General features: G+C 41.1%; 2 protein-coding genes across 4 annotated transcripts in view; both read right to left on the bottom strand.

Annotated features, from left to right (window-relative positions):
- LOC149260428 (oxidoreductase, zinc-binding dehydrogenase family protein) overlaps nt 1-26662 on the bottom strand; it is a 305468-nt gene that overhangs the window by 98971 nt on the left and 179835 nt on the right. The gene's annotated exons all lie outside the window — the stretch shown is intronic.
- LOC149260429 (uncharacterized) lies at nt 822-20782 on the bottom strand. The gene is made up of 3 exons (XM_089434062.1): nt 20600-20782; nt 1561-1688; nt 822-1445 (listed from the first exon to the last, which is right to left on the bottom strand). Exons 1-3 carry the CDS (start codon nt 20780-20782, stop codon nt 968-970), a joined length of 789 nt encoding a protein of 262 aa, XP_089290188.1. The 3' UTR covers nt 822-967.

Below are 26662 nucleotides of genomic sequence, written 5' to 3'. Positions count from 1 at the left end.
CCTCTCTCCACATGCACAAATCACAAAGGCTAGAGTGCAAAATGAGCGGAAAAATCAGCCTTTTCCTTACTTAAACGTGGCCCGGCACCTCACTCATGATTTTTTGGAAAAACACATGATTTTATCCCGACTTTTTCAATAAAATCCTGATTTTTTCGTTTTCCAAAAAGTCGCCAAAAAATCAGCCGATAAAATCGGCTAGCTCAAAAAATCGGCCGATAAAATATTTTATCGCGTTCCACACTCAAATGCCTTCACAATGGTGCTCGTCTCACCCTACAAACATCAAGTCTTCAAAATCCATAAGAACAAGGTCTTTGTTATTCCAATGGAGTTGCCTACATGGAAAGATCTTGAAGCTCGAACTTCATCCAATGTCATCTTCCTAGAAATGGACTTTTTCCCAAGCAACAATGTTAAAAATGTTACCGCAAAATCTTACACTTCTTGGGATGAAGTCTAAAGGCTATAGTGCACAACCCATTGCACCTTAGAGGGGGCCACTCACCTCACCAACCATCCTCTCACTTCTAGTCAATTCTCCTCTAGCTCAAGGGGGCTTCTCCTTGGTAGATATTGTGAATTAAATCAATGTTGTGAAAAGCGCGAGCGGGATTAAATCAGCGCGGGGAACGAATCGGAAAAAATCGGAAAAATAGGGAAAAAAGCAGGAAAAAATCGTTTGGTACAAAAATATTCTTTTTTTTTCATTTTTTTCAATTTTTTTAATATCTAAACCATCTACAACATAAAATAAATACATTGACACATAAATATGATAAAAAAACTAATATATAAGATGTTTAATATCATTTCTAGCGCTAAAATCACACATAACATTGAATCATGTCCTGAATAGTAAGTCCTGACTCCTGAGTCCCAACTCAGCCTCAAAATATCAACAAAAAATATGATAATGTATCTCATCATGTCATAATGTCATATACAATAAAATGAAAGTCTAATCCTATTGATTTCCTCTGCCCCTCTTGCGAGAAAATGCCACAGCTTTCCCTTTCCCTCTAGATGTAGATGCTGGTGCCTGTGCTGGTGGAAATGGCAGTGGAGTCTGATGTGCTCTAGAAGCTGAAGAACTAGAAGTAGGAGCTACAGGAGGTAGACCACGTCCTCTACTGGTGGCAGTGGTAGCCCGGGTAGGCGGTGTCACCTCCTCCTCCTGTTCCTCCTCCTGCTCCTCCTCCTCCTCCTCCTCCACCTGCTCCTCCTCCTGCTCCTCCTCCTCCTCCCCCTCCACTACATCCTGCACTAACCAATCATCAGTAGAATCCATGAGAGGCCTCTCGGCCTCAACCCTCCATGCAGCAGTGGTGTCAATCCCATCCAATGAGATGGCATCCACATCAGGTGTCCTCTCAAGTTGCCTCACCCACAATCGAAGATTGTAGTAGACGTAGACCATGTCATTAAGTCGCTGGGACTCCAACCTGTACAAAGATCATGAAATAATAATTAATAATTAATATTATAAAAAAAATATTGTTTAATGAATTCAAAAATTTATTTGGAAATTTGCAATATTTTAAATGTTTAAGTGTTAACCTGTTGCGCTTCTTGTTGTGTATTTTTTCAAATACACTCCAGTTGCGCTCACATCCTGAGGAGCTGCATGTTTGGCTGAGGATGCGTATGGCAAGCTTTTGCAAAAGGGGTACCCTGCCACCATGCATCTACAACAAAATTACAAATAAAATTTTAAATAAACATAAGAAAAAAATGGAATTTGAAGAGAATGAAATTTGAAACAAAGTTACAAACTAAAAAATACCTGGCATTTTAATCGTCCTATCAGTGATAGCCATCTCAAAGCCAAATGTGCCACCTGCCATCTTATATGTCTCAATTTGTTTAGAGATCTCTATACGTTGTTCTGGAGATCGCACCATCTTCTGGACACAGGATAAGAATCCATCCATGATCTCAGCATCAAAATCAAACCCACATGCATAAGAAAATGCAGGGTTCAGGAAAAGCCCAGCAGCATGAATGGGACGATGGAGTGTGTTGTTCCATCGCTCATCAATCACTCCCCATAGAAGGAGTTGTTTCTGAAACCCATAATCTCCCTTATCATCATAGTAGGCCCGAATGGCTTCTTTGGCCCTGTCCATGGCTTCATACAAATAGCCCATTGCGGGCTTCTCACCATCAACCAACCGAAGAACCTTTACCAAAGGTTCAGTAACGGCGCACACCTCCTGTACTCTCGCCCAGAAGTCTTCCTGGTATGAAACTAGTCTGCATACGGCCTCTCCTTCTGGTTTGCGGCTCATTGACAAAGCACGCCACTCCTCTGAAAGAAACATTCTCTTCACATCCCACATAGAATTCAAGAGGAATTGAAGAGATATGAAACTCGTGGCAAACCGTGTAATGGCGAGGCGCACCAACTCTTTGTTGTTGGTGAATCTTCTCATCAAGCTAAGCACAGATGTATGATTATATATAAATTTTGTGATGCTTTTTTATGAGTCAACAATATCTTTGACAAAGGGAATTTTCCCTATGTCCTCTAACATCAAATCAATACAATGGGCAGCAAAAGGTATCCAAAATAAAGTAGGATGCCTGTCCATAAGCATTCTACCAGCAGCAACATAATTTGCAGCATTGTCCGTTATGACTTGGACAACATGTTGTTCACCCACCTCCAAAATAAACACATCCAGCAAATCACATAAAGTTCTTGCATCTTTGATTTGATGAGATGCATCAACAGATTTGATAAACATAGTCCCCTTGGGACAACTAACCAAGAAGTTTATAAGGGTTCTCCCCTTTTGGTTAGTCCAACCATCTGACATAACAGTGCATCCTGTTTGTGCCCATGATGCCCTAAAATCCTCCAATCTTTGGGTGCAGTCACGCTTTTCATTTTGAATAATCCGGCCTCTAAAATCATGATAAGAAGGGATTTTGTACCCCGGGCCAACACTGGCAATAGCATCAACAGTAGGTTGGAAAAATGGATTATTCCTTACAATGCTGAAAGGAATATCACTCCAGAGAAGAAATTTTGCCATCAACCTGTCAGCTTGTTCTTTATCAGTTCTTTTTAGCATTGAATCGATAGATGGTTGTGAACCAGGTGTGGTTCGAGGAACAAAAAATGATGATGCAGCTACCGGATTGACTGATGCTGCAGTAGAACCAGTGCCACTTGGCCCACTTCCTTCAGCTGACCTTTTTAGTTGCCTTTTGAGTTCTTCTTTGGCCTCTCTAGTGTGCTCTAATTCTCCCAATGCTCTCATGGCTCTTTGGATAAGTTCAGGATTTGTATTTGTACAGAGCCCCACATCATGTCCAGGGATTTGTGCAAGGTGAAACTTCAACCTGTACACCCCCCCGCGTATCTCCTTTCCACACAACTTGCAATTCAAGTTTTGTCTATCATTCGGAGCTTTAGGTTCACCATATTCCCAGAAAGGATCCAATTTCCTTGGCATGTTTGTTTTTGAACTTTGAATTTGCAAACCTATGGGAAAATAAGGATTAGGAAATAGGAATTTAGGATTACAATTTAGCATTTACAAAATTACAAGTTACAAATTTCCAGAATCCAAAGTTCCAAACCCAAGTTACCCAACCAAATGGCAAATGCCAAAAACAATGAAAAAACATAAACAATGTTTAAACAAAATGAAGAAAAAAAAAAAAAAAAATTGGTTCCCATAGTCATACCAAGTTACCCATCCCAAATCAATGAAAAAATACAAAAAATTCTTTAAAAACAATGAAAACAAAAGGAAAATGGTGCCCATATGAAGTTTCCCAATGAAAAACATAGAAAAACAATGTTTTTAAACAAAGAAAACAAAAAAAAATTAATCAACATACCGTTTCTATGGAGAAATCGGTGGTCTCCTCTTGAATTTGTCCTCTAAGCACTTAGATTTGGTCACAAACCCTCTTCAGCTACTCTCCAACACCTCCTCCTCCTTCCGCGCACGCCCACTGTCCAAATGACAAACAAAAAACCCAAAAACTCATTATAAATCGCGCTGCCCGGCGACCCCGCGCTTTTTTCGGAAAAAAAATCGGGCTTCTTTCAAAAAAAAAAAAAGCATGCTTTTTTGAAAAAGCACGCTTTTTTCGGAAAAAATCGGCAAAAAAATAGCCGATTTTTTCGTGTAAAAAGCGCGATTAAGTCGGTGCGGGGAAAAAAGCGCGATTTAATCGCGCTTTTCACAACACTGAATTAAATTGTCCAGGCAAACCAAGTCAAGAGCCCCCTAAGGCTTCTACTTGTACTTCCACCAACCAACAGATTGAACAATTAGGGTTTATGGTGGATAGGATTACTAGGGACTTTAGATAATTTCAAGGTTTGAGTTCAAAGGGAAAGGAACCCCAAACACGCACAACCAAGGAATCACATAGAGAGAGAAGCCCTAAGTTGCAGGAAACGTGGGTTTAGGGTTCATTTCCGTACGGAAACGAGGAAACTCGTACTGTACTGGCCTGTTTCTTGAGGAGGAAACGTGGCCAGTACGGCCGGAAACGAGTTTCCGGGCCATATGACATAGTTTCCTCATGCAACTTGACTTTTTCTTATGTTTTTTTTTATTATTTTGTCTTCTATTTTTTTATTAGGCGACTAAAGTGGCTTCTAGTTGCTTCTAGATGCCTCTCTCAAGTTATAAAAGTGACCCTCACCTCATTCTCTCATCACACAATTGAGCAAGTCGTTTCTCTTGGAGACTGGCGATTTTAGCAAAGGAGAAGAGAGGAAGAGAGCAGTGGTTTCAGCTAGGGCATTTTCAACAGTGAGCAAAGGAGATTTCAGCAGCAAGAGAAAGAGATTTCAGCAGCAGATTTGGAGTGCAGAGTTTCTGGCTACGGCATTCTTGGCTTTTGGCTCAGCTACAACCATATTTCTCTTGTCTTTTCTGGCATTTTGGGGTAGCTTCAGCTACAGAAAATTAATTTGGGTAAGCAACATTCATTTTCTTAGTTTTTTCCTACTATTTCTTCAATTTTTCGAGGGTTTATGCTGCCAAAAATATGAAAAACGTTTTTTATTTACAGATTTGTTTTTTATTTATTTTTGCAACAATGGCTTCCAACCAAAGTGCAGTTGCAAGTTCAAGCCCTAGGGCCAACCCAAGGGCTGAATATTATCCTCTTTGGAGGCATGTTCAGAAGCTTCAAAAATGTGGAGGTGGTGGCTCATGGGAATGGCGATGTAATCTTTGCAATAATTCGTACAAGGGCTCCTACCCAAGAGTGAAGGCACATCTTTTGCATGGAGGAGGACAGGGGGTTGTGGGTTGCACAAAAACAACAAACCCATTGGCAAGGAGGGCATATCAAAGAGAGCAAGATGAGGCGGATGTTATTAAGAGAAGGCATGATGAGATTACTCAAGCTACTCCTCTAGCTCCATCTAACATTGAGCCAAGGATTGTAGTTGAATCAAGAAATAGGAGAGTCCGTGCCACTTAACAACATGAACAACCAGCACCCAAAAATACCAGAGGGGCATCCCCTTCAGTTCAGGATAGCAGAATTGCTAAATTGGTGGATGTGCAAGCGAGAAAAGAAACTGATTCCAGAGTGGCTAGGTGCATTTATGGATGTGGTATCCCATTCAATGTTGTTTGTGTTAGAATTTCTAAGTCTGACTATTAGAAACCCTTCATGTACTTTACTGGTTTATTCCTACCTACTTGTTATGTTAATTAACAAGTTATTTACCATGTAAACACTGGAAATAAATACAAGTACATGCTTAACACATTACAGATCATCAACTGAAGGAAACAAAACAAGCACACAAGTGACACCGTTGTTTTTTGACCAATGTCCCCGAAAAAACCCAATGCAAGAAAACCGGTGCAGCTATCTGAGGATTTGATTTATTAAGCAGTTTCAAAATACAATCTGAGTGCCAAATCCGGCTCACCCAATAGAGAAAAATCACAGCAATAGTACCTCTCTACTCGAAAGTAGATATTCCGATTGAAACCCCGGATAAACACTCCGACAGCTCCAATCTACCCCACGGAACCCCAACGTCAGCCTCTAGGGACTGCGTCAGCCTCTCTCTGCCCCAGCGTTAGCCCAGGGTCACTCTGGCTTGGCCTGCGTCAGTCCTCTGGCCCTCTGCGTCACCCACAATGGCCCTCTGAGGCACTGCACAGCTCCTGTCTACCTATGCGTGAGCCCTGGCTCGCTCCGCGTGAACCCTTGGCTGCTTCTGCATCCCTCTCTCCGACTACTACGCGAATCCTCCCGGTGTTATCTCTACCTCTCTGCTTCTATATTCACTACCCCTCAGTTGCAACTCTGATCACTCTCTCAACTTTCTCAGCAAACCCAGCCCCAGAAAGTCAAAATCTTGATCTCTTGGTGTGTTCTCCAAGTGACCCTCAAGCCTCCTCTTATACTTTTCTTGTTGACAAATCAACGGCGGAGATTAAGTCCCTAATCAACGACTAAAATTAGATCTGGCTTGATCCATGACTTTTGGACCATTCTAACACAGTTTTATATAAATTCACATTAATATTTTATTTTCCCTAAGTTTAGACATAGGGACTCCATTAAAAATATTAATTATTTTAATATCTCTCAAACTGTTTAGAATCTGCCCAAACCCTTTCTGGGTATTGGAGATCTCATGTGCCTTAGCATCTCCACCAATTTTTGTGGCTAGAGCACATCCGATGCTACCCCAAATCAACACTCCCTCTTAGCGAGGAATGTGCTCTAATAATACTCTTTACTGAGCATCACTCTGATCATCCGACATCGGTCCCTGTGCTGATGTTAGGCCTATTGCCCATCATCTGCATTGTTGCATCCTGTACTGCTACCCATGGCCCTGCCACTGCCACTGTTGCATCAGTACGGTAGCTCCCTCTGCATTCGTGTTGCTTCACATGGCCTTGCCACTACCACAGTTGCATCTACACTGCAACCCCTCTCATCATGTTGCATCATGCTCCCCATAGCACTACCACTATTAATTGCTGCACTGCAACTCAGTTATTGAGAAGTAAGTAACTGATCTCCCCAACTCTGACATCTCCATCAGGCTAGAAACACTCCCGATGCTGAAGCTCCCTCTGTCATTGACAAGTGCTCCCTCTATAACCTCTGCGTTGTTGCAACTACTCCATGCATCTCGCACTATTGCACACCTCTTTGTGCCATCCTACACTGGTGCAACACTCCCGTGCTTCTCGCACCACTGCCTCACGCTATCCTGGGAATCCTACACTGTAGCTCCCTCTCTTGCTCCATCCGTCTCTACCACCATCCGCTAGTCCTGCTACTCCTCTTCGGGGCTCCCGTAGCAAGGTAAAATCCAAGAGGTTGGGTACCTCGAGGATCCTGCTCCTCATTGCCTATAGTTCGTCAGACTATAGCTCGATGTCTCCCCACTTCCTCTCAAGTGGCACATGAGCACTCATGGCACAATCATCATCTATCTCCACTTCCTTCTCCGCCCTTGTTGGCGCAGCCTTGGTCTCGGAAGCATCTCCCTTGCTCTTCTTCCTTGGACACTGGGTCGCATAATGACCCAGCTCCCCACAATGGAAGCATTTGACCTTGGAGAGGTCCTTCTTCTTCTGTTTGTCCTTCTTTCCCACAGATGCTAGGGCAGCATCCACCACCTCCTCCTTCTTGATTATGATCCCCTTGCCACTGCTTCCCGCCTTGCTCAGCCTTCTGATCTCTTCTTGGTGAAGAGTCGCCCACATTTCCTCCCAATCTGGAAGGGTTGCCCTGCCCAGTATGCTCTGGACAAACACCTCCCAGTCTTCTGAGACTGCGTTCAAGGTTGTTCTCACCATCAATTCTTGATCCGACGTGGCTCCTATGGAAGTCAGCTGATCCCAGATCTCCTTCAATCGACCGAGGAAGGGGTTGATCTGTTCTCCCTTTTGCATCTGGTATGATCGCAATTGATTTTCTAGTAACATCCTTCTCTGCACAGAAGTATGTTGGTACAATTTCTTTAGGGCCTCCCACATCTCATTTGTCGTGTCCTTTTCGGCAATATGTGGTACCACATGGTCCTTGACCCCGTCAAGAATGATGCTCTTGGCCCTTGCCATTGCCTCCTCATACTTGTTGTTATCAGCTGGGTCAACTAGGATAGCTATCATCCTCAAGGTGAAGTGCTTGACACAATTTCTGTCTAGAACGGATAGGATTTTGGCCTTCCAGACTACGAAGTTTGAGGCTCCATCCAGTCTGTCTTGGTCTCTTACCCGTTCACTGCCATCTCGATGCTCCTCTACTTCCCTCGTGGAAGTTCTTCGTGTGACTTACTCTAAGCCTCGATTTCCCTCCTGGAAACCCTTCTGCCAATGTTGAGATGCCCCCACTCCGATCGTTAGTGCAGTTGCACCACTGATCCGGATTTCTCGGCTAGAAATCCTCGTAGCAACTCCCTCCTCCTTGGCCTTGCCCTGTTAGGTACTATTCTGACTACAGTACCCCACCAGCTCCACTCTGCAACTTACCCACAGCCTCCTAAACCCCAGCAAACTGAAGGTTAGAGCTCCTAGGCTCTGCACAATCAGGCATTGGCTGAAATGCTCCCCTAGCCAACTGCGTCAACCCTCCCGGTCTCTGCGTGGCTCTGTGTGAGCCTTTTTTGCCTGCCCTTCTCAGTCTCTACACTGGCCTCTTCTTAGCTCAGTCTTGATGACACAGACACTGTGTCACCCCTTCCTCGCTGCTACTCTACTAGGAACAGCTTATGTCACTCGGGACAGTGATTTTCTATTGTTGCTACTCTGCTCGGCTGATGTACTTAGTTCTCCTGTGATCTGCAATCACACTTTGATACCATGTTGGAATTTCTAAGTCTGACTGTTAGAAACGCTTCATGTACTTTATTGATTTATTCCTACCTACTTGTTCTGTTAGTTAACAAGTTATTTACCATGTAAATACTGGAAATAAACACAAGTACATGCTCAACACATCACAGATCATCAACTGAATGAAACAAAATAAGCACACAAGTGACACCGTTATTTTTGGACCAATGTCCCCCGAAAAACCCAATGTGGAAAAACCGGTGCAATTATCTGAGGGTTTGATTTACTAAGCAGTTTTAGAATACAATCTGGGTGCCAAATCCGGCTCACCCAACAGGGAAAAATCACAACAGTAGCACCTCTCTACTCGAAAGAAAATATTCTGGCTGAAACCCCGGATAAACACTCTAGTAGCTCCACAGCTCCAATCTGCCTCTAGGGATTGCATTAGCCTCTCTCTGGCCCAATGTTAGCCCAGCGTCACTCTGGCTTGGCTTGCATCAACCTCTAGAGCCACTGCGCCAGTCCTCTGGCCCTCTGCGTCACCCACGTTGGCCCTCTGAGGCACTGCATAGCTCCTGTTTGCCTCTGCGTGAGCCTTGGATGGTTTTGCGTGAACCCTTGGCTGTTTCTGCGTCCCTCTCTCCGGCTACTGCGTTGATCCTCCTGGTGCTATCTCGCCCTCTCTGCTTCTGCATTCACTGCCCCTCAGCTGCAACTCTGATCACTCTCTCAACTTTCTCAACAAACCCAGCCCCAGAAAGTCGAAATCTTGATCTTTTGGTGTGTTCTCCAAGTGTCCCTCAAGCCTCCTCTTATACTTTTCTCGTTGACAAATCAACGGCGAAGATTAGGTCCCTAATCAACGGCGGAGATTAGATCTAGCATGATCCATGACTTTTGGACCATTCTAACACAGTTTTATATTAATTCACATTAATATTTTATTTTCCCTAAGTTTAAACATAGGGACTCCATTAAAAATATTAATTATTTTAATATCTCTCAAACTATTTAGAATCTGCCCAAACCCTTTCTGGGTATTGGAGATCTCATGTGCCTTAGCCTCTCCACTAATTTTCGTGGCTAGAGCACCTCCGATGCTACCCCAAATCAACAGTTTGCTCTCCTTACTGGCAAGATATGGTAAGGGCAATTAACAAAGCTCCTCAAGGGTACAAGGGGCCCAACTATGAGAAAGTCAGAACTCAGCATCTCAAAAATGAGAAGGAGCTTGTGGAGGATATTTTATCACCAATTCGTTCTTCCTGGAGTAGCTCTAGCGTTACCATAGTCTCAGATGGATGAACAGATACAAGGCGCAGACCATTGATAAATATCATTGCCACTTCCCCCAAAGGAGCAATGTTTATCAAGGTGGGAAACTGCACAGGAGAGGTAAAAGATGCACAGTTCATTGCTGATGTTATTATAAAAGCTATTGAACAAATAGGGCCTAACAAGGTGGTGCAAGTTATCATGGATAATGCATCAGTGTGCAAAGTTGCAAGTTTAATTATTGAAGGGAGGTATGACCACATCTTTTGGACACCATGCATTGTCCATAATCTGAATCTGATCTTAGAGGAGATCGACAACAAAGTTTCATGGATAAAGGAAATCACAGGGGAAGCAAGGGAGATTGTCAAATTCATCACCAACCACCACCAATCTCAGGAAATATTTCGAGAGTACTCCAAATTGGAGTTGTTAAAAGTTGTTGAGACAAGATATGCCTCAAACTTCCTGATGTTGCGCCGCCTTGTTGAGGTTAAGCATGCATTAGTTTCTATGGTGGTGAGTCAACTTTGGATTGAGTGCAGACAAGGAAATTCAGAGCGGGGATATATGGTGCGTAGATTGTGCCTTGATGAAGATCGGTGGAGCAAGATAGATTTCTTGCTAAAGTTCACAACCCCTGCATTTGAGCTTCTTCGGACTGCTGACACTGACCAACCTTTCTTAGGAGCGGTATATGATGGCATGGATTCCATGGTTGAGAAAACTATGGAAATCATTTCGCAAGAGTCTCCACAACTTTTGTTTGTTGATGATCATTTCGTTGATTTAGTCAAGAAAATCATTGTTGATATTTGGAACAATTTCAACACGCCATTGCACACTTTAGCACATGCCTTGAACCCCAAATTTTATGATGAGGAGCTTATTGCTCAAAGCAATGGGAAGAGGAAGGCACCCCATAAGAATAGAGAGGTCGCTAATGGGGTGAAAAAAGCCCTTATGAGAATGTTTCCTGCTCATCTACATAGGGAGGTAAAGGAAGAATTTGCCAATTTTGTTGCAGGAAGAGATGATTATGCAAATATATCAGCTTTGGAGGAGAGAAGCACCACGAATCCAGTTAGGTGGTGGATTTGTCTGGAGCAAATGGTCTACATTTGCAAAACCTTGCCATTCATATTCTTTCACAAGTGGCAAGCTCTTCATCAGCAGAAAGGAATTGGAGCACTTATGGTTTTATTCATTCTGTGAAGCGCAATAGGTTGGGCTCACAGAAGGCAGAGGATCTTGTTTATGTGCACTCCAACCTTCGCCTTGCATCTTGTAGGGGTCCAAAATACAACAGTGGTCCTTCTAAAGAATGGGATGTCGATGCAGAAAGTCCTAATTTGGATCTCTCTCTCTTGCTACCCTGAATATTGAGGTCCAGCCTGGAAGTGGAATTGGCCCATCATCTTCTTCAACACCACCATCCACTGTTGAGCATGGTTCTGCTTCTATTTTTTATGAGGATTATGATGATGAGGATTAGTCTTTTGTCTCTATAGTTCTTGCAGCCTTATAGTCTTTATTGTACTTGCAGCCTCATATATATAATAAAGGCTAATTTTGAGATTTGGATATATAATAAAGGTTGCTTTTGGATATTCCGATATTTTTATTTTCATTATGTGATCATTCATGAGTAAATGTGATGTAAATTTAATCATAATGTTTAAATGTAATAAATTATAATGTATCATGTATGCTTTATGATTGCACATAACATTTCTTAAATGTCCTAAATTCTAATATATATATATATATATATTCGTGTTTCCCCGTTTCCAAAATTTGGGGAGGTCGCGTTTCGTACCCGTGCCCGTTTCGGAAACTCGTACCCATTTCCCCGTTTCGTGCAACTTAGGAGAAACCCTAATAAAACAAACAGAATGATTTACAAGGAAAAAATGTGATGGAGGATAGATGATCAATGCCTTAGATTGCCAATATATTTTTTTGGGAGGGCATATGGAGTCAAGAAATTGCACACTTCGAGAGAAATGAAATGGATTTAGGTTCAAAGACTAGAGAAGACTATCTTGTGCAGCTCAGAAATTTGACCTAGGTTTCCTCTTATCTTCAAAGATGGATAAGGGAGTGAACTTAACCAACATCATCTCAAAAAGAGGTTGATGAGAGGTTCAAAGAGGCTTGGCGCAGATTTAGCCTCAATAACTAGGGTAGAATAACTAGTGTACCCTAGAAATTTGGGTTGTGTGCCTTGTAATTTTCAAGGAAAAATAAGACACCAAGATTAAACAAGGTCACCTTAAAAGAACTTGATGAAAATCTTGTTCAGTGAGAATAGAGAGATAAAAATACCAGAAAACTATGTTGAACATTTAATAACCACTCTCCATGAGTAAGATCTTCCCATCAAAATCTACAAGTATCCAACAAGAGAGAACTATCCACATCAAAAAGTGTTAATTTTTCCTATGAAACTAGCACCCAAGAATTCATTGACCGAGCAGACTACAGATCAACTGAATAAATGCACAGCTAGATTCTTAACATAATTAGTGGAAGAAAAAATTATAGAACCAATTGCAATCACAATGACACAAATAGATTATGCCCAATCAATAGTTCTTCATTAAATCTAAACTTACTTGGTATCTCATCCTAAGATAATCACACAACCAAGAAATTATAAATACAATATACCTTGGATCTAATCTAGTAGATCAAGCCCTAGATTTGTTCTCGGTCTCCTTGGCTAATTTGCATCTCAAATGTTGCACTTTTGCACTTCCTCAAACCCGATACACTAGAGTATCACACTCGTTACTTGAGAAAAGCAATCTCTCGAAGGCTAGTGCAATTGTATGGTGTGTCTTCTCCTCCTCTTCGCCTAGCTTTTATAACTTTATATTGAGCTAAATCCCTAACCCTAATCTCCAAAGTAAACCTCTATTTATAGAGGATGTGCTCAACTTCCCTTATATTAAAATAATATTTTTCTAAGTTAAAATCCACTAAACTAGCCTAAGGAGGCGCAAAAAGGCCTCTTCAACAATTAATTATCTTAAATTACGAAGTATAAGGGCAATTATGCCATATGTACAAAGTTCAAGGGGCTTAAACCCACACAAGAGAACTGTCTCCAATAAATTAAAGGCCAAAAGGGAGTGTTGGTGTAGTGCCCAAGCTCCAAACCCCCTTAAACGCTCCATGAAATCAGCAACACAATCTCCAGCAACATTAGTCAAGTGGAAAAGAAGTTATTTAAGCCCTCATTAATCTTCCCAAAGGAGCAAACTTTGCTTTGAAGTGGATGAATGGATTCCCAAATGTGACAAAATGAATGTTCAACCCTAATGAAAAGGTTTCTTATGCCAACAGTACTTTCCAGCGAATAGACACATCAACCTTTAAAATAGTATTCTTCAACATGTAACCATTTTCAAGCTACATCACTTGCTACAAGTTGGTCGTGTAATTTTCTTTGAATTCATTATAAATCTTCAAAACAAGACTTTGGCTCAGATAATAATGTCTTAAGGTCGGCTTCACTATTCCTCATAAGTGATCATTATATGATTACACATAGACACACACGTGCACGCATGCCCCCACACACACACATAACCACATCCTTTCCCATCCCTCTACACTTAACCAAACTACCTTATCATAGCTCAACGATGCTTTGTTGCACACACATTTCTGGGCACACATCTCGTCGGAATGATGTCTTTGAGGTTGATCCTTTGCGCATTGAGGGCATAGACTAGGTTACATCAAAAACGAGGTTGCTCTCCAAGAAAACAAAACACGACCCCATGCATTAGCCACAAGTTGCCATCCACAAAAACTTGGATATATATTTCTTTTGTGACCAGCTAGCATTCAACATCTTTATTAGCCCATATACGCAGTTGTAATCTTTGAAACCCTATCAATTACCTTAGAATTACCAACAATACTTCAGCTCTGTCCATATTTCATATCAAAACAAAAAGAACAAATTGGGTGATAAAAAAGCCATGGAGGTGTAACTCGTTGTGAAGAGCAGGAGCCCAGCTATCTTGGAACTGAGTTACATTAATATCAACAGGTTATGAAACCTTCATCCTCAATTCTTTAACATGTGTATCAGCACTTCCTGAATGCTTCAATTTTCTTTGCCAATTCTTCTATTTTTTCAGATTACATGTTGGCATATGTTCATGAAGGCATTAATGTGTATAGGCTTGAGGAGGTAGTCGTATGTCCCATGTTTGATTCCTTTCATTACTACATTGGTTTGTCCATTTGTTGACATAATGATGACAAGAAGATCCATCTAGTCAAGGCTTTGTTACATTGAAGATTATGACCTTGGTTTTAGTTAGGTTGACCATCAACTATTAAAGATCAAAGAAACTTGTTAGATTTTACCGAACTCAATAGCTGGTATTCAATTCCCTACTATTATTAACTGAACGAATACATGGCTAAGTTCCTAACCAAAAATATTTGGCGGAAGCAAAATTACTCGATCTTAATCACATAAACATAAACAAATTTATGCCCAATCAACAGTTCTTCATTAATAAATTAATCACAGAACTTACTTGGGCTCCCGTCCTGGGATATTGGCCCAACTAGGAAAATACAAAACTGATCACTAGACTCTCTGCACTCTCTCGGACCTAACCCATGCTCACTAAGAAGCCTCTCTCAATCTAGTGCTACTGTTGTGTCTTAGCATCAACACTTAGGCTCAATTTATAACCTTCATAAGCTAAGATTGACGGCCAAAATTAGCTCATTAGGTTAATTGAAGTTAAGTGACTTAACTTTAATTAACCTTCCTATCTTAAGCATTATTTATTTTAACTCAAGTACAAGTCATAAATTTAGCTTGCTTTACATGTACGTCTCATGCATGTCACATGCAACAAATCTGCATGTGTACAACTCACTTGCACACTTTGCCTATCGCATGCAAGCTCCTAAAGAGGCAAATCAAGGTGCTTCTAATCAAGACACAAGGCTAGAAGTACCTCCCAAGCTACAAAACTCAACAATATCTCATGGTGAGGTAGGTACTTCTGGAAGAATCTCCTCCACCTAGATCTGTCTCCAACACCACCACGTCATCCACTGTCGTAGCTACTCCCTCTAAATTGGAAGACTTCTCTACTACCTACTTCGAAATCTGATCTGAAGACTTGCTCCTTCCAACCATGCTCCTAGGATCCTGTTCCTAGACATCCATCAATGTTACCTCATGCCAACCAGTCCTGACAGATCTGGAAGAGGCCTCTTTCCCATCATCTAGATTAGAATGTTGAGTCCCCCGTATCTACTCAGTGTTCAAAGCCTCTTGCTCAATCTCTGTCACAAACATCGATCTTGTGCTAAGTCCTTCTAACACGATTATGGGTCTATCTCAGCTTTTTGAAACACCCACGAATTCTAGCGTCAATCCCCCCGACTGGTATGGTCTCCCTCTCTTCCTCTAAGGGCTAGCCTTTGTCAATCCTGTTGGTTGTTAGTACTGTCCTTCATACCTACATGACCAGCTAGAACCAATCAACATGTCTACTCACAACCTGTCGCGACAAATCCCTTGCCCAGTGACCTAGTTGGCCATTACATCTCGCAGCTCCTTGATCATGCCCAGCATGACATGCTTTTACGACACAATCCCCAACTGCGATCAAGCTCTCACGAGCCCCGGCCATGCCTTTGGCCTGTTGCCTAGATTTGCAACCCTTCTTGCCAAGTAAAAAATATTGGCCTAAAAGAAATTTCCTCTCAACCGAATGATTTACTTCAGCCCTTAAAAATAAATAAATAAATAATCAATTTGCACGGTGACAGCCAAACCTGGTTCCAGCGACCCAGTACGAACCCGACACCTGCATTTCTGAGATCGATTCAGAGTTGGAGCTTTGATACCATGTTAGAATTTTACCAAACCCAACACCCATTATTCAATTCCCAACTATTATTAACTGAATGAATACATGGCTAAGTTCATAACCAAAAATATTTAGCAGAAGCAAAATTACTTGATCTTAATGACATACACATAAGGAGATTTCTACCCAATCAACAATTCTTCATTAACAAATTAATCACAGAACATACTTGGGCTCCCATCCTGGGATAATGCCTCAACTGAGAAATTACAAAACTAATCACCAACCTCTCTGCACTCTATCAGGCCCAGCACACACTCACTAAGAAGCCTCTCTCAATCTTGTGCTACTATTGTGTCTTAGCCTCAACACTTAGGCTCAATTCATAACCTTCATTAGCTAAGATTGATGAACAAAATTAGCTCGTCAAGTTAACTGAAGATAAGTGACTTAACTTTAGTTAACTTTCCCATCTCTAGTTTTCTTTACTTTAACTCAAGTACAAGTCATATATTTAGCTTGTTTTACATGCACATGCCATGCATGTCACGTGCAACATGTCCACATGCATGCAACTCACTTGCACACTTTGCATGTCACATGCAAGCTCCTAAAGAGGCAAATCAAGGTCCTTCTAGTCAAGGCACAAGGCCAGAAGTACCTTCTGAGCTACAAAACTCAACAAAACTAGAGTGAGCATCAATCTATATCTATAACCCTTCGAATGACATGGCCATAAGGATCAGGTTATCAGCGAATACCAACAAAGGGATCGAAATGCGGTGGAGATAATTGTCACCCTTTTATATGTGCTCCATGTTGTCGCCTCACTTGCACACCTAGTTAATGTGGGAAAAATCCTCAACCCCACAAGGTGTGATCTTGGTAGCAAACAAAGAGAAGGGCATGTCACATATTCCCAACTCTCTTCGTTAAAGCTCTCTCCTAGTTAAAGCTAAGAGGTCAGTCCATAATGAAGGTTAATGAGTGAAATGTGAGTTTCTAGGAGATTAATTTAAATGGAAAGCTTATCAACAATAGTAAATTGATCCCACAATATGAACAAGTAAGAAGATATATGAGCAACTTTCAATAATCCATTCAAGAAGAATATGACATCATAGACCAGTGCTTAAACAATTCACTGCTCAAAGTAAATAACATGTACTTGCTCAAATGAAAATGTTGACAAGCAATCCTGCAAAAGAAAACAATGTTAGATGAAATATAAAATATCACTTGCAAGATACAAATGGAATATTGTACTTGTAAAGAAATGCTCAAGTAAAAGATAATATCATTCCATGATCATAAGCTAAACATCAAGTACATGTGATAGCAATTTGGCAAGTAAATTAAAGTAAATCTAAAAGTGTTCCAAGATGAGTGAATTAGAACGATATGAAATCTATCTAATGTGAAATGCAATTATCTTCGTAAATTTTAAGTTAAATGTCTATCTATATGTAACCTTTCTTTCAACTATTTTGAAACAAGTCTCTAGTGTGAGTTGTGGAGGGATAACCAGGAAAATACAGTTGAGGCTGTATTAACAATACCTCCCTAGAAATGTCCAACCACCTGATGCCTCTAGCGCTACAGAGACTGTGGCTCTGACGACTGCAAGGTCATTGTGTTAACCACAAAAAAAGGTCTATGTTCCTCAAGTTGGGCGAGAGAGAGGGGATCCTAAAACGTCTTTCAACCAAGCTTATGCTTGGAGGTAAATTAATTAGAGATGCAAATTAAAACTAAGGATGCCTAAATGAAATGCATGTGAACATTAGTGTCTCCCAAGAAAGTGAATGAAAAAATATCTTCAAGTCATATCAACAATAATTCTCAATGGAAATGAAATAAGAAAAACAATTAGCTTGATGTAAAATCACAAGTCCAAGATGTGTTGCCTGCAATGAAGTAAATTTGTTTCAAAATGGAATAGCACAAAAATGTTTCAAAAAATAACCATGAATGACCAAAGTGTTATATGAACATGAAATGATAAAGATGTAGGAACAATATTCTCATGAACTTGTAAAAGTAAAGTGAAATAATTTAAACTTGCCACAATAAAATATTTGTTTGCTCAAGAGAGAGCATGATCAAAGGAAAGGATCTCTTCCTTTGAAAAGATGCAGGAAGGCATAGGTCACACATTGTCTAGATGAAATCAACATAAATGTCCTCATATGATATATGAGGTGCTTGAAAAAATTGAAGGAACTATGACGGAAAGTTCCTAGAAGGAAATGTGTGAAGAAAGAAAGGAAGAGATCATGAAATATGCAACTATGGAAAAAGCAATCAACATCCGAGGCCTGAGGGATTTGACTAGGATATCTCCATGAAAGATATGAAGAATTTGATGAAGTCTGATAAAATAAAAAATAAAAAAATAAAAAAGACCCTTGACAGTATATATCTTTTGGAGATGTATCAATGTGTATGCAGGATGTTGATATGAACTAGAAGATGTCATGGTGAAAGACCATCACAAATGTAATTTTGATTTAATGTCCATTCCTTATTTTTGAATAATATCTGAATGGGCTTATGCAGGGCTGCCAAGAGAAGATCTGTGGATATCTTCCACCATTGATGTAGTAGGATGAAAGATCCTTAAGGCAATATGGCATGAAGAAAGGCCAGATAGGAACTGATAGATCACTTTCCAATGAAAGGAACAATGACATGACTGACCCATGGATGAAAGTGATGGGTGGTTTGTGCCCTACAAAGAAGTCCCAAAACATGAAGACTCCTGGATAAAGAAAAGAAGTTCATGACATCGTGAGGAGGAGTTCTTCAAGCAGCTGGTTGTCCCATCATCTCCACCTAAAGAGTTGTCGTAGATCCCTAATTAAGAGGGAGCCTAGAAACAAGTTTCTAACTTGGTAGAAACTTGAAAGCAAATTCCTAAGCCAAGAGGGAGCTTAGGTATTCCTTCCGTAGGAATGAGAACATTCCTTCGTTGGAATAGATATATCCTCCCTGATTAAGAGGGAGAGATAGACACATCATTCTTGTCTTCACTTGGGAAGACAGAATGGTGGATTGGGTAAACATCTAGCATTTGATGCTCTTTGAGGATGAGTTAAGGCATCAAGATAAGAGTAGTCATAGAGGACCGATATTCTTTGAGGACTGGGAATCCAAGATAAGAATGTCGTGGTGGAACATACTCTAAGAGAACTTGGGTTGGGTATGTTTTGAGAGAGACAATGATGAGGGTGTCTATACATCATTGAACTCGCCAGCATTGAGCTCTAGTCTTGTGGAGAGATACAATTATTAGTCAAGGCCTTGCTATGTGACAATGTTGGATGATATGATGTTATACAGATGGGTTAACAATCCGACTCTTCTTATGATAATTCTTCAAATTGAGAATTTCCAAGTACCTTGTATGGATTATGAATACCTCCCTAGTTAAGAGGGAGTGTTGAAAAGTGTAACTAGGTTCAATATTCATAATGACAAGTGTAATTATGATTTTATGTAATTGATGAAAAGAAGAAAATAAAATTATTTTTGTAATGCTTGTCTCATGGGTTTCATAAGCAAGGAACTGTGTTTTTAGTTAGGACTCCCATTATGAGTCTTTAGAATTGGTCATCAAGTCATATAGTCTAGGGAGTCAATGTCATATGTTAAAGACATGTTACATATTGTAAAAAGTAATTTTTATTGTGTCAATAACCCTCCAAGGACCTTGTCACAAGCTCTCCTACATGTCGGCCTAAGGATGATTCTAGAAAGGCATGTCGGCCTTCTCACAAGTAGAAGTCAGCGAATTTTGATGAAGAAATCACTATATAGAGGGAAGCCTGGCCTCTCTCAAGGATACATTCGATCAAGGTTTTGAAATAGAAGAAAAGGTGCGAGAAACATAGGAGAAGGAGCCTCACATCAAGCGAAGAGAAGAAAGTCAACGACGCTGAAGTATATTGAATTGTATCGAGTTTGTCTTGGTTGTTTCCTCCCACATGTGTGAAGAAGAGAAGGATTGTTTGCTGCTTCAGGACGCTGAGTTATTATAGTTGTCCTAAAAGACTGAATCAAGGAAGAAGGACAAGTGTTAATTTTAGGTATACCGTATGTTCTATGCTAGAGCACTTTATTTCAATTTCTTTTCCACATTAGCAATCACATCAGCATAAAGTAAACTGCAGATAGAACATAAATATAAATCGCAGAAGACAAGCCAAGACAAGAGGACACAAGATGTGGCGCTAGCCAGGGACAAACCCCACAATGTGGGGAAACCCTTGATCAATTCTTCCTTTATGTTCTTCAAAGTTCAGCAAAGAAAGTGAGAGAGATAGTACATTTACAATAGAAGTCAATCACTTTGACTTTTGATATCGTCATGAGATCAGTTGAAGACATATTGCTTCAACTGATTCTCTAAGGTGACTCGTTCACCTATCATAGTGCTGCATCTCGTCTATTTGCTGCACATTACCGTGTGACACCTTGTTGTACTGTCACATGTGTTGAACCTTGATGACTGAGCTGCTCTCATCTTCATGCTGCTCATCATGTTGCATCTTCCATGGTCTTATTCATCATCAAGCTGCCCATGCTCATGATCTCATTCATCATTATGCTGCCCATGCTCATATCATCATGCTGCTTATTACGCTGCCCATGATCTCATACATCATGTTGCCTTCCATCAGAGACAGATGCTTCAGCTGTTTCGACAGTTCGTGGTAGTTCCGCCTTTTCCGACAGTTCTGACAGTTCCGGCATTTCTAGCATTTCCGACTTTTCCGAATTTTCTGGCTTTTCCGGTATTTCCAGCTTTTCCTGCATTTCCGGCTTTTTCGACAGTTCCGGCATTTTCGACAATTCCAGCTTTTCTGGCAGTTTCGGCTTTTCCATCTTTTCCGGCAGTTCCAGCTTTTCCAGCTTTTCCGGCTTTTCCAGCAATTCTGACTATTTCGGCTTTTCCGACAATTCCGGCTTTTCCGACTTTTCCGGCTTTTTCGGCAATTCCGACAGTTCCGGCATTTCCAGCTTTTCCGGCTTTTCTGGTATTTCCAACTTTTTTGCCTTTTCCGGCTTTTCCTTAGGATCTCTCCTCCTACTAAAACCCAAAGACAAGTAGAGAGAGGGAGAGATCCAAGTGTGTAGAAATGACTTGAAGTCCTCTTCTATTTATACTAAAACGTAGAGGTTGAATAGACAGGGTTGTTGGGCTTCTGAGCCTACATAAGTTGCTGGCCGACTTAACAATTTGTCCATAACATAAATAAATTCATAACTTCATAAATACTTATCGGAATCGAATGATCTTTAGATCAATCCTACACCTCTCAATGAGAGGGATCCAATAAAAATATCAGCTACCATAAATAATATGACCCACATGGAGTTTGGCCCTAGTTGCCAATTTTAACACTCCCTCTCAACTAGGGAGAACTCCATCCGCACCCTGCACTGCTTTGCTCAGCTCTGCTAGCTCTACTGGCTCTGCTCAGCTCTGTTGGCTCTGCTTTGCTCTGCTGGCTCTACTCTACTCTGCTGGCTCTGTTGGCATTGCTCTGCTCTGCTGGTTCTGCTCTGCTCTGCTGGCTCTGCTCAGCTCTGTTGGCTCTGCTCAGCTCTGTTGGCTCTGCTCAGCTCTGCTGGCTCTGCTCTACTCTGCTCAGATCTGCTGGCTCTGCTCTGCTCAACTTAGCTCTGTTGAACCATGAAGAAGAAGAATTGATCGAGAACGTGTCATACCATTCTCCACTGACCCGAAGTCAATCTCAGAGTGTGTACCACTGGTCCCAGACCAGTCCTCAACTGACCTGAAGTCAACGTCATAGTAGGCACAACTCCTACGACTGGTCCCAGACCAGTACTTTACTGACTCGAAGTCAGTCTCAAAGTATGTACCACTGGTCCCAGACCAGTCCTCAACCGACCCGAAGTCAATGTCATAGTGGGTACAACTCCTACCACTAGTCCCAGACCAGTATTATTGATCCCAGATCAATGAAGGTCATCCTAGCATAGGGAGTATAGTAGATATAGCGATGCGTCCATCGATACTACTATGGTCCCTATCCTCATTTCCCTGCTCATTGATCAGATGAGAGGTACTTCCCATGAGTCCCAAACTGTATGGGTAGGATGCCTTGACAGAAGAACTTAATCAATCCTGTCCTCACAGGAGAACTAATCATCCTACTACACAATCGCCATGGAGAACACATCATCCAGGCCTCACAGGAGAACTAATCATCCTGCTACACAATCGTCATGGAGAACACATCATCCAGACCTCACAGGAGAACTAATCATCCTGCTACACAATCGTCATGGAGAACACATCATCCAGACCTCACAGGAGAATTAATCATCCTGCTACACAGGAGAGCGAATCATCCTGTCCCACAAGAGAGCGAATCATCTCGTCAACAGGAGAGCCAATCATCCTATCCATGGGAGAGTGAATCATCATGTCCCGATGCGCACCACCAGGGGAGGGTGAGTCACCCTGTGGTCGTATGTTGCTCCAGTAAGAACCGCAAGCCCCCAGAGCTTAATGTATGCAACATGCAGGACCCTTTTACAAGGGTCTCTCGATGACTCCAAGTCATTCAAGAAAATCACAAATTTGATCTTTCCCCAGGGCTCTGACAAAGTGTAGCAACCTGTACATCATCTCAGTGCGATGGAGCCTCCTTGCTCATCGACTTACCATATCCCAAATAAGGCAGTATCTAATGTCTATCTGCTAGAGTAATCATTGAATACCGAATTCCTCAATAATCGAATCCCACCTCTGGTTGTCACAGAGAATCACAGTGGTATTCATCATGTGCACTCATTGAAGAGTTTCCACAAACAGGGAACTTCATACGAGGTCATAGTCGTAGTTATGTATCTGGTCTCGACGGTACTTATAACAACTGATTTTTGCTTCCTGCTCATCCATGATATCGAAGCAATATCCAAAGAGAACCAGCACTGGGAAGTTCTCTAGTGATCCTCCACACTGCCTGCCCAGTCAGCATTCGAATAATCATGCAGTTTTCATATTTCCGGCAGTGTATCTCAATCCATGAGAGATTGTGCCCCGAAGATATCTCAGAGGATTCTTGGCACCAATCCAGTGAGGCTCAACCAAATATGAGCTCACCATGCTAACTGCAAAACATATGTCCGGACGGAAGTTCACCAAGAACATCAACATGATTGAGTTTATGAAACTCAGAGGCATTTCCCAAATCTGGTCCGACATTACTACCATATAACTTCTGAAAGTTAATATCCTCAAGGTAGTCACAGGCTTGCAGTTTATCATTCCACATTCGCAATCCAACTCCCTCTTACTTCTACAAATGAGAGGGTCTACACCTGTCAGAAATAGGGCGCCCTTATGAGGTGCCAGTATGAGAGGTCTATCATCCACAACCTTCGAGTAATGGTTTGGATCGGTTTCACTCCTAGTGAATCTCAACTTCATCAAACAACTATCAATCCTCTCATACTATGCCCGGGTTGTTTTGCTTCAAGCCATAGAGGGCTTTCTTCTACCTGTGTACGTGAGATTCCCATTCATGAATCTCAAACTCCACGAGTTGTTCCAAACCTATGGACCTGCTACATGAGGGGAATGGTCCCCTTGTAAGATTTTCCTTCGGTACATCTCAGACATGTACCTTCATGCTCTTTTTGAATTCAGGCATCCCGGTCACCATCTAACTCACAGACCTCTGGTGCTGAGTCAATGGACATGGTCCCCAGTGGACTTGATACAACCCTGAACTATAAAACATCTTTGAAAAATCTATTTTCAAACACGTACCTTTCCATCGATGAGTGCCACCCTGAAACCTTAAACTTCCATTTCCGAGATGGACACCAGGTTCTTCTTGCGATCAGGTACATAAAAGAGATTCTGGGGTTCCTTGCTTTCTTTGAAGAGTCGACCATTTCCTTGATGACCTGCATTACTTATCATTCCTCTAATCATTGAAGATGTCCCTGGAATGATTGTTATCTTCATCAAGAGATGTGTCTCTGCTATTTGGACACTTCTTTGCATGATGGCCGAACTTATTGCAATCAAGGCATCTGCCTTTCCTTCCACCCTTAGATTTGAACTTCCCAATGAAGTGATCCTCTGTTGTGTCATTCTGATAATATTCTCTACTTCCACTTCACCCTTAGCAAACTTAGAAGAGAGATGTGGAACTCATTGATCCTTTTGTCTTGTCCCTATTGTCTTTGGTGATTTCTCTTTCACTCTTGCTTGGGCATTGTCTTCACCTCAGCTCTGAAACCATGTTAATTTTAGGTATGTTCTATGCTAGAGCTATTTATTTCAATTTCTTTTCCACATTAGTAATCACATCAGCATAAAGTAAACTGCAGATAGAACATAAATATAAATCTCAGAAGACAAGCCAAGACAAGAGGACACAAGATGTGGCGCTAGCTAGGGACAAACCCCACAATGTGGGGAAACCAGTGTTACTTGGCAGCGAGAGCGGAAGCGACATTTTCAGAAGCTCCCAGTTTGGGAGCAAATCCCGGAGCGTTTTTTATATAATATATATATATTTTATATTTTTTATATTTTGATACATATTTGTCAACAAAAACATGTAGAATAATGAATTAGATATAAAAAACATAAAAAAAAAACATAGATTGATCCATATAACAACAATCATCTAGGAATTATAATCTTCATCAACCACGTCCACAAGTTAGTAACATAGTAACATACAACATATTGAGTCTCATGATTCATCAATCTTGAAGTTTCAAGCTTTCAAAATTCAATATATAACATTTATCATCATTGATCACCAAAGTTGTACTTGTAAGCTAAGTGTAACCATTACAACAAATAATATCTAACATGAAATGAAATGAAACAACTTTCAACTTTCATGAAGCATCATATTCATAATTCATTACTAATGACTTATAATTGCCAACTTCAAACTTAAATTGTCATATATTGTTTAAAAAAATATCATAATAAATATGAAAGAGTCAATAGTTATAAAAACTACTAGAAATTAGAAATCAGAAGTAAATCTATTATCTATTTTTTATGCTTGGGCCTCTTGCCACCACGAGAAATGTCTAATTTTTTAGTCTCGTTGGAAAATCAGGATCTTTGCCATTAATATCACCCTCTAAGCATTAATATCCAGAGGTATCTTTGTCATTACCTCTGTATCTGTATAGGGATATTTGTCATTAATATCACCCTCTAAGCATTAACATAAGATAGAAAAAGCATAGCATGTCAAGTCAAGATTTTGTTTGAGTGATGCATACATTTTTAGGAAGGTCATGATAAGAGGAGTTCGACAACCAATGTCACTAACATCAAGGTACATAGAGGGATTGGTGCTCTTGATTAAATACGAGTTCCATACCCTAATACATGACAAAATTCAATGGAAACATTGCAATCCCCCAATCCTGAAATCCTGAAAAACTGATAAGTCTGCTGGATTTTGAATGAAATCTAAAATTCTACTTTCTCCATATGAAATCCAATGAGGCCAAAACCACTTTCAAACATCCTGAGTCATTTCATGGTAATGTTAAAAAATTAAATAAAAGGATGAAAATGAAGATTAAGTAAAAGGATGAAAATGAAGATTTAACATTACCATGAATAGCATATCAATACTAGGGACACAGACTTGATCATTAAGCTGCCCCACTCAAAAATTATTTGTTTCTTTAAAAAAAAAATGCATTTCGAACATTACTACAAAAAAAACACTGCAAAAAAGGCAAAACGCTCCCGAAAAGGCAAGGAGGGAAAAAAATTTTAGGGAGCACGCTCCCGACCCGCTCCCGCCCGGAGCGCAGATTGGGAGCGGGATCGGGGCGGGGGGGGCGCTCCCCCGCAACACTGGGGGAAACCCTTGATCAATTCTTCTTTTATGTTCTTCAAATTTCAGCAAAGAAAGTGAGAGAGATAGTACATTTACAATAGAAGTCAATCACTTTGACTTTTGATATTGTCATGAGATCAGTTGAAGACATATTGCCTCAACTGATTCTCTAAGGTGACTCGTTCACCTATCATAGTGTTGCATCTCGTCTATTTGTTGCACATTACCGTGTGACACCTTGTTGTACTGTCACATGTGTTGAACCTTGATGACTAAGCTGCTCTCATCTTCATGCTGCTCATCATGCTACATCTTCCATGGTCTTATTCATCATCAAGTTGCCCATGCTCATGATCTCATTCATCATTACGCTGCCCATGCTCATATCATCATGCTGCTTATTATGCTGCCCATGATCTCATACATCATGTTGCCTTCCTTCGGAGACAGATGCTCCAGCTGTTTCGGCAGTTCCCAGTAGTTCCGGCTTTTCCGGCAGTTCCGACTTTTCCGGCAATTCCGACAGTTCTGGGATTTCCGGCATTTCCGGCTTTTCCCGATTTTCCAGCTTTTCTGGTTTTTCTGGTATTTCTGGCTTTTCTGACGTTTCCGGCTTTTTCAGCAGTTCCGGCTTTTCCGGCAGTTCCGGCTTTTCTGGCAATTCCGGATTTTCCGGCAGTTCCGCTTTTCTGGCGTTTCCGGCTTTTCCGGCAGTTCCATCTTTTCCGGCTTTTTCGGCAGTGCCGACTTTTCCGGCAGTTCCAACTTTTCCATCTTTTCCAGCAGTTCCGGCTTTTCCGACAATTCCGACTTTTCCGGCTTTTCCTTAGGATCTCTCCTCCTATTAAAACCCAAA

Source organism: Pinus tabuliformis, chromosome 6 (genome assembly GCF_031772625.1).
Source record: "Pinus tabuliformis cultivar Carrire ecotype Pingquan chromosome 6, CPIR1, whole genome shotgun sequence".
Lineage (NCBI taxonomy): Eukaryota > Viridiplantae > Streptophyta > Pinopsida > Pinales > Pinaceae > Pinus > Pinus tabuliformis.
Note: the sequence above shows the minus strand (reverse complement) of the source record. Positions and strands in the feature narration are given on the sequence as shown.

Bases quoted from the DNA above. Each gene is read 5' to 3' on its own strand.
- LOC149260429 (XM_089434062.1), bottom strand. From the start codon at position 20,782: ATGCCGGAACTGTCGAAAAAGCCGGAAATGCAGGAAAAGCTGGAAATA. The intron at 1,689-20,599 runs GTATGAGATCAT...ATTTTGTTGTAG, and splicing joins CTGATGGAAGGCAACATGAT to ATGCATGGTGGCAGGGTACC. The intron at 1,446-1,560 runs GTTAACACTTAA...ATCTTTGTACAG, and splicing joins CACAACAAGAAGCGCAACAG to GTTGGAGTCCCAGCGACTTA.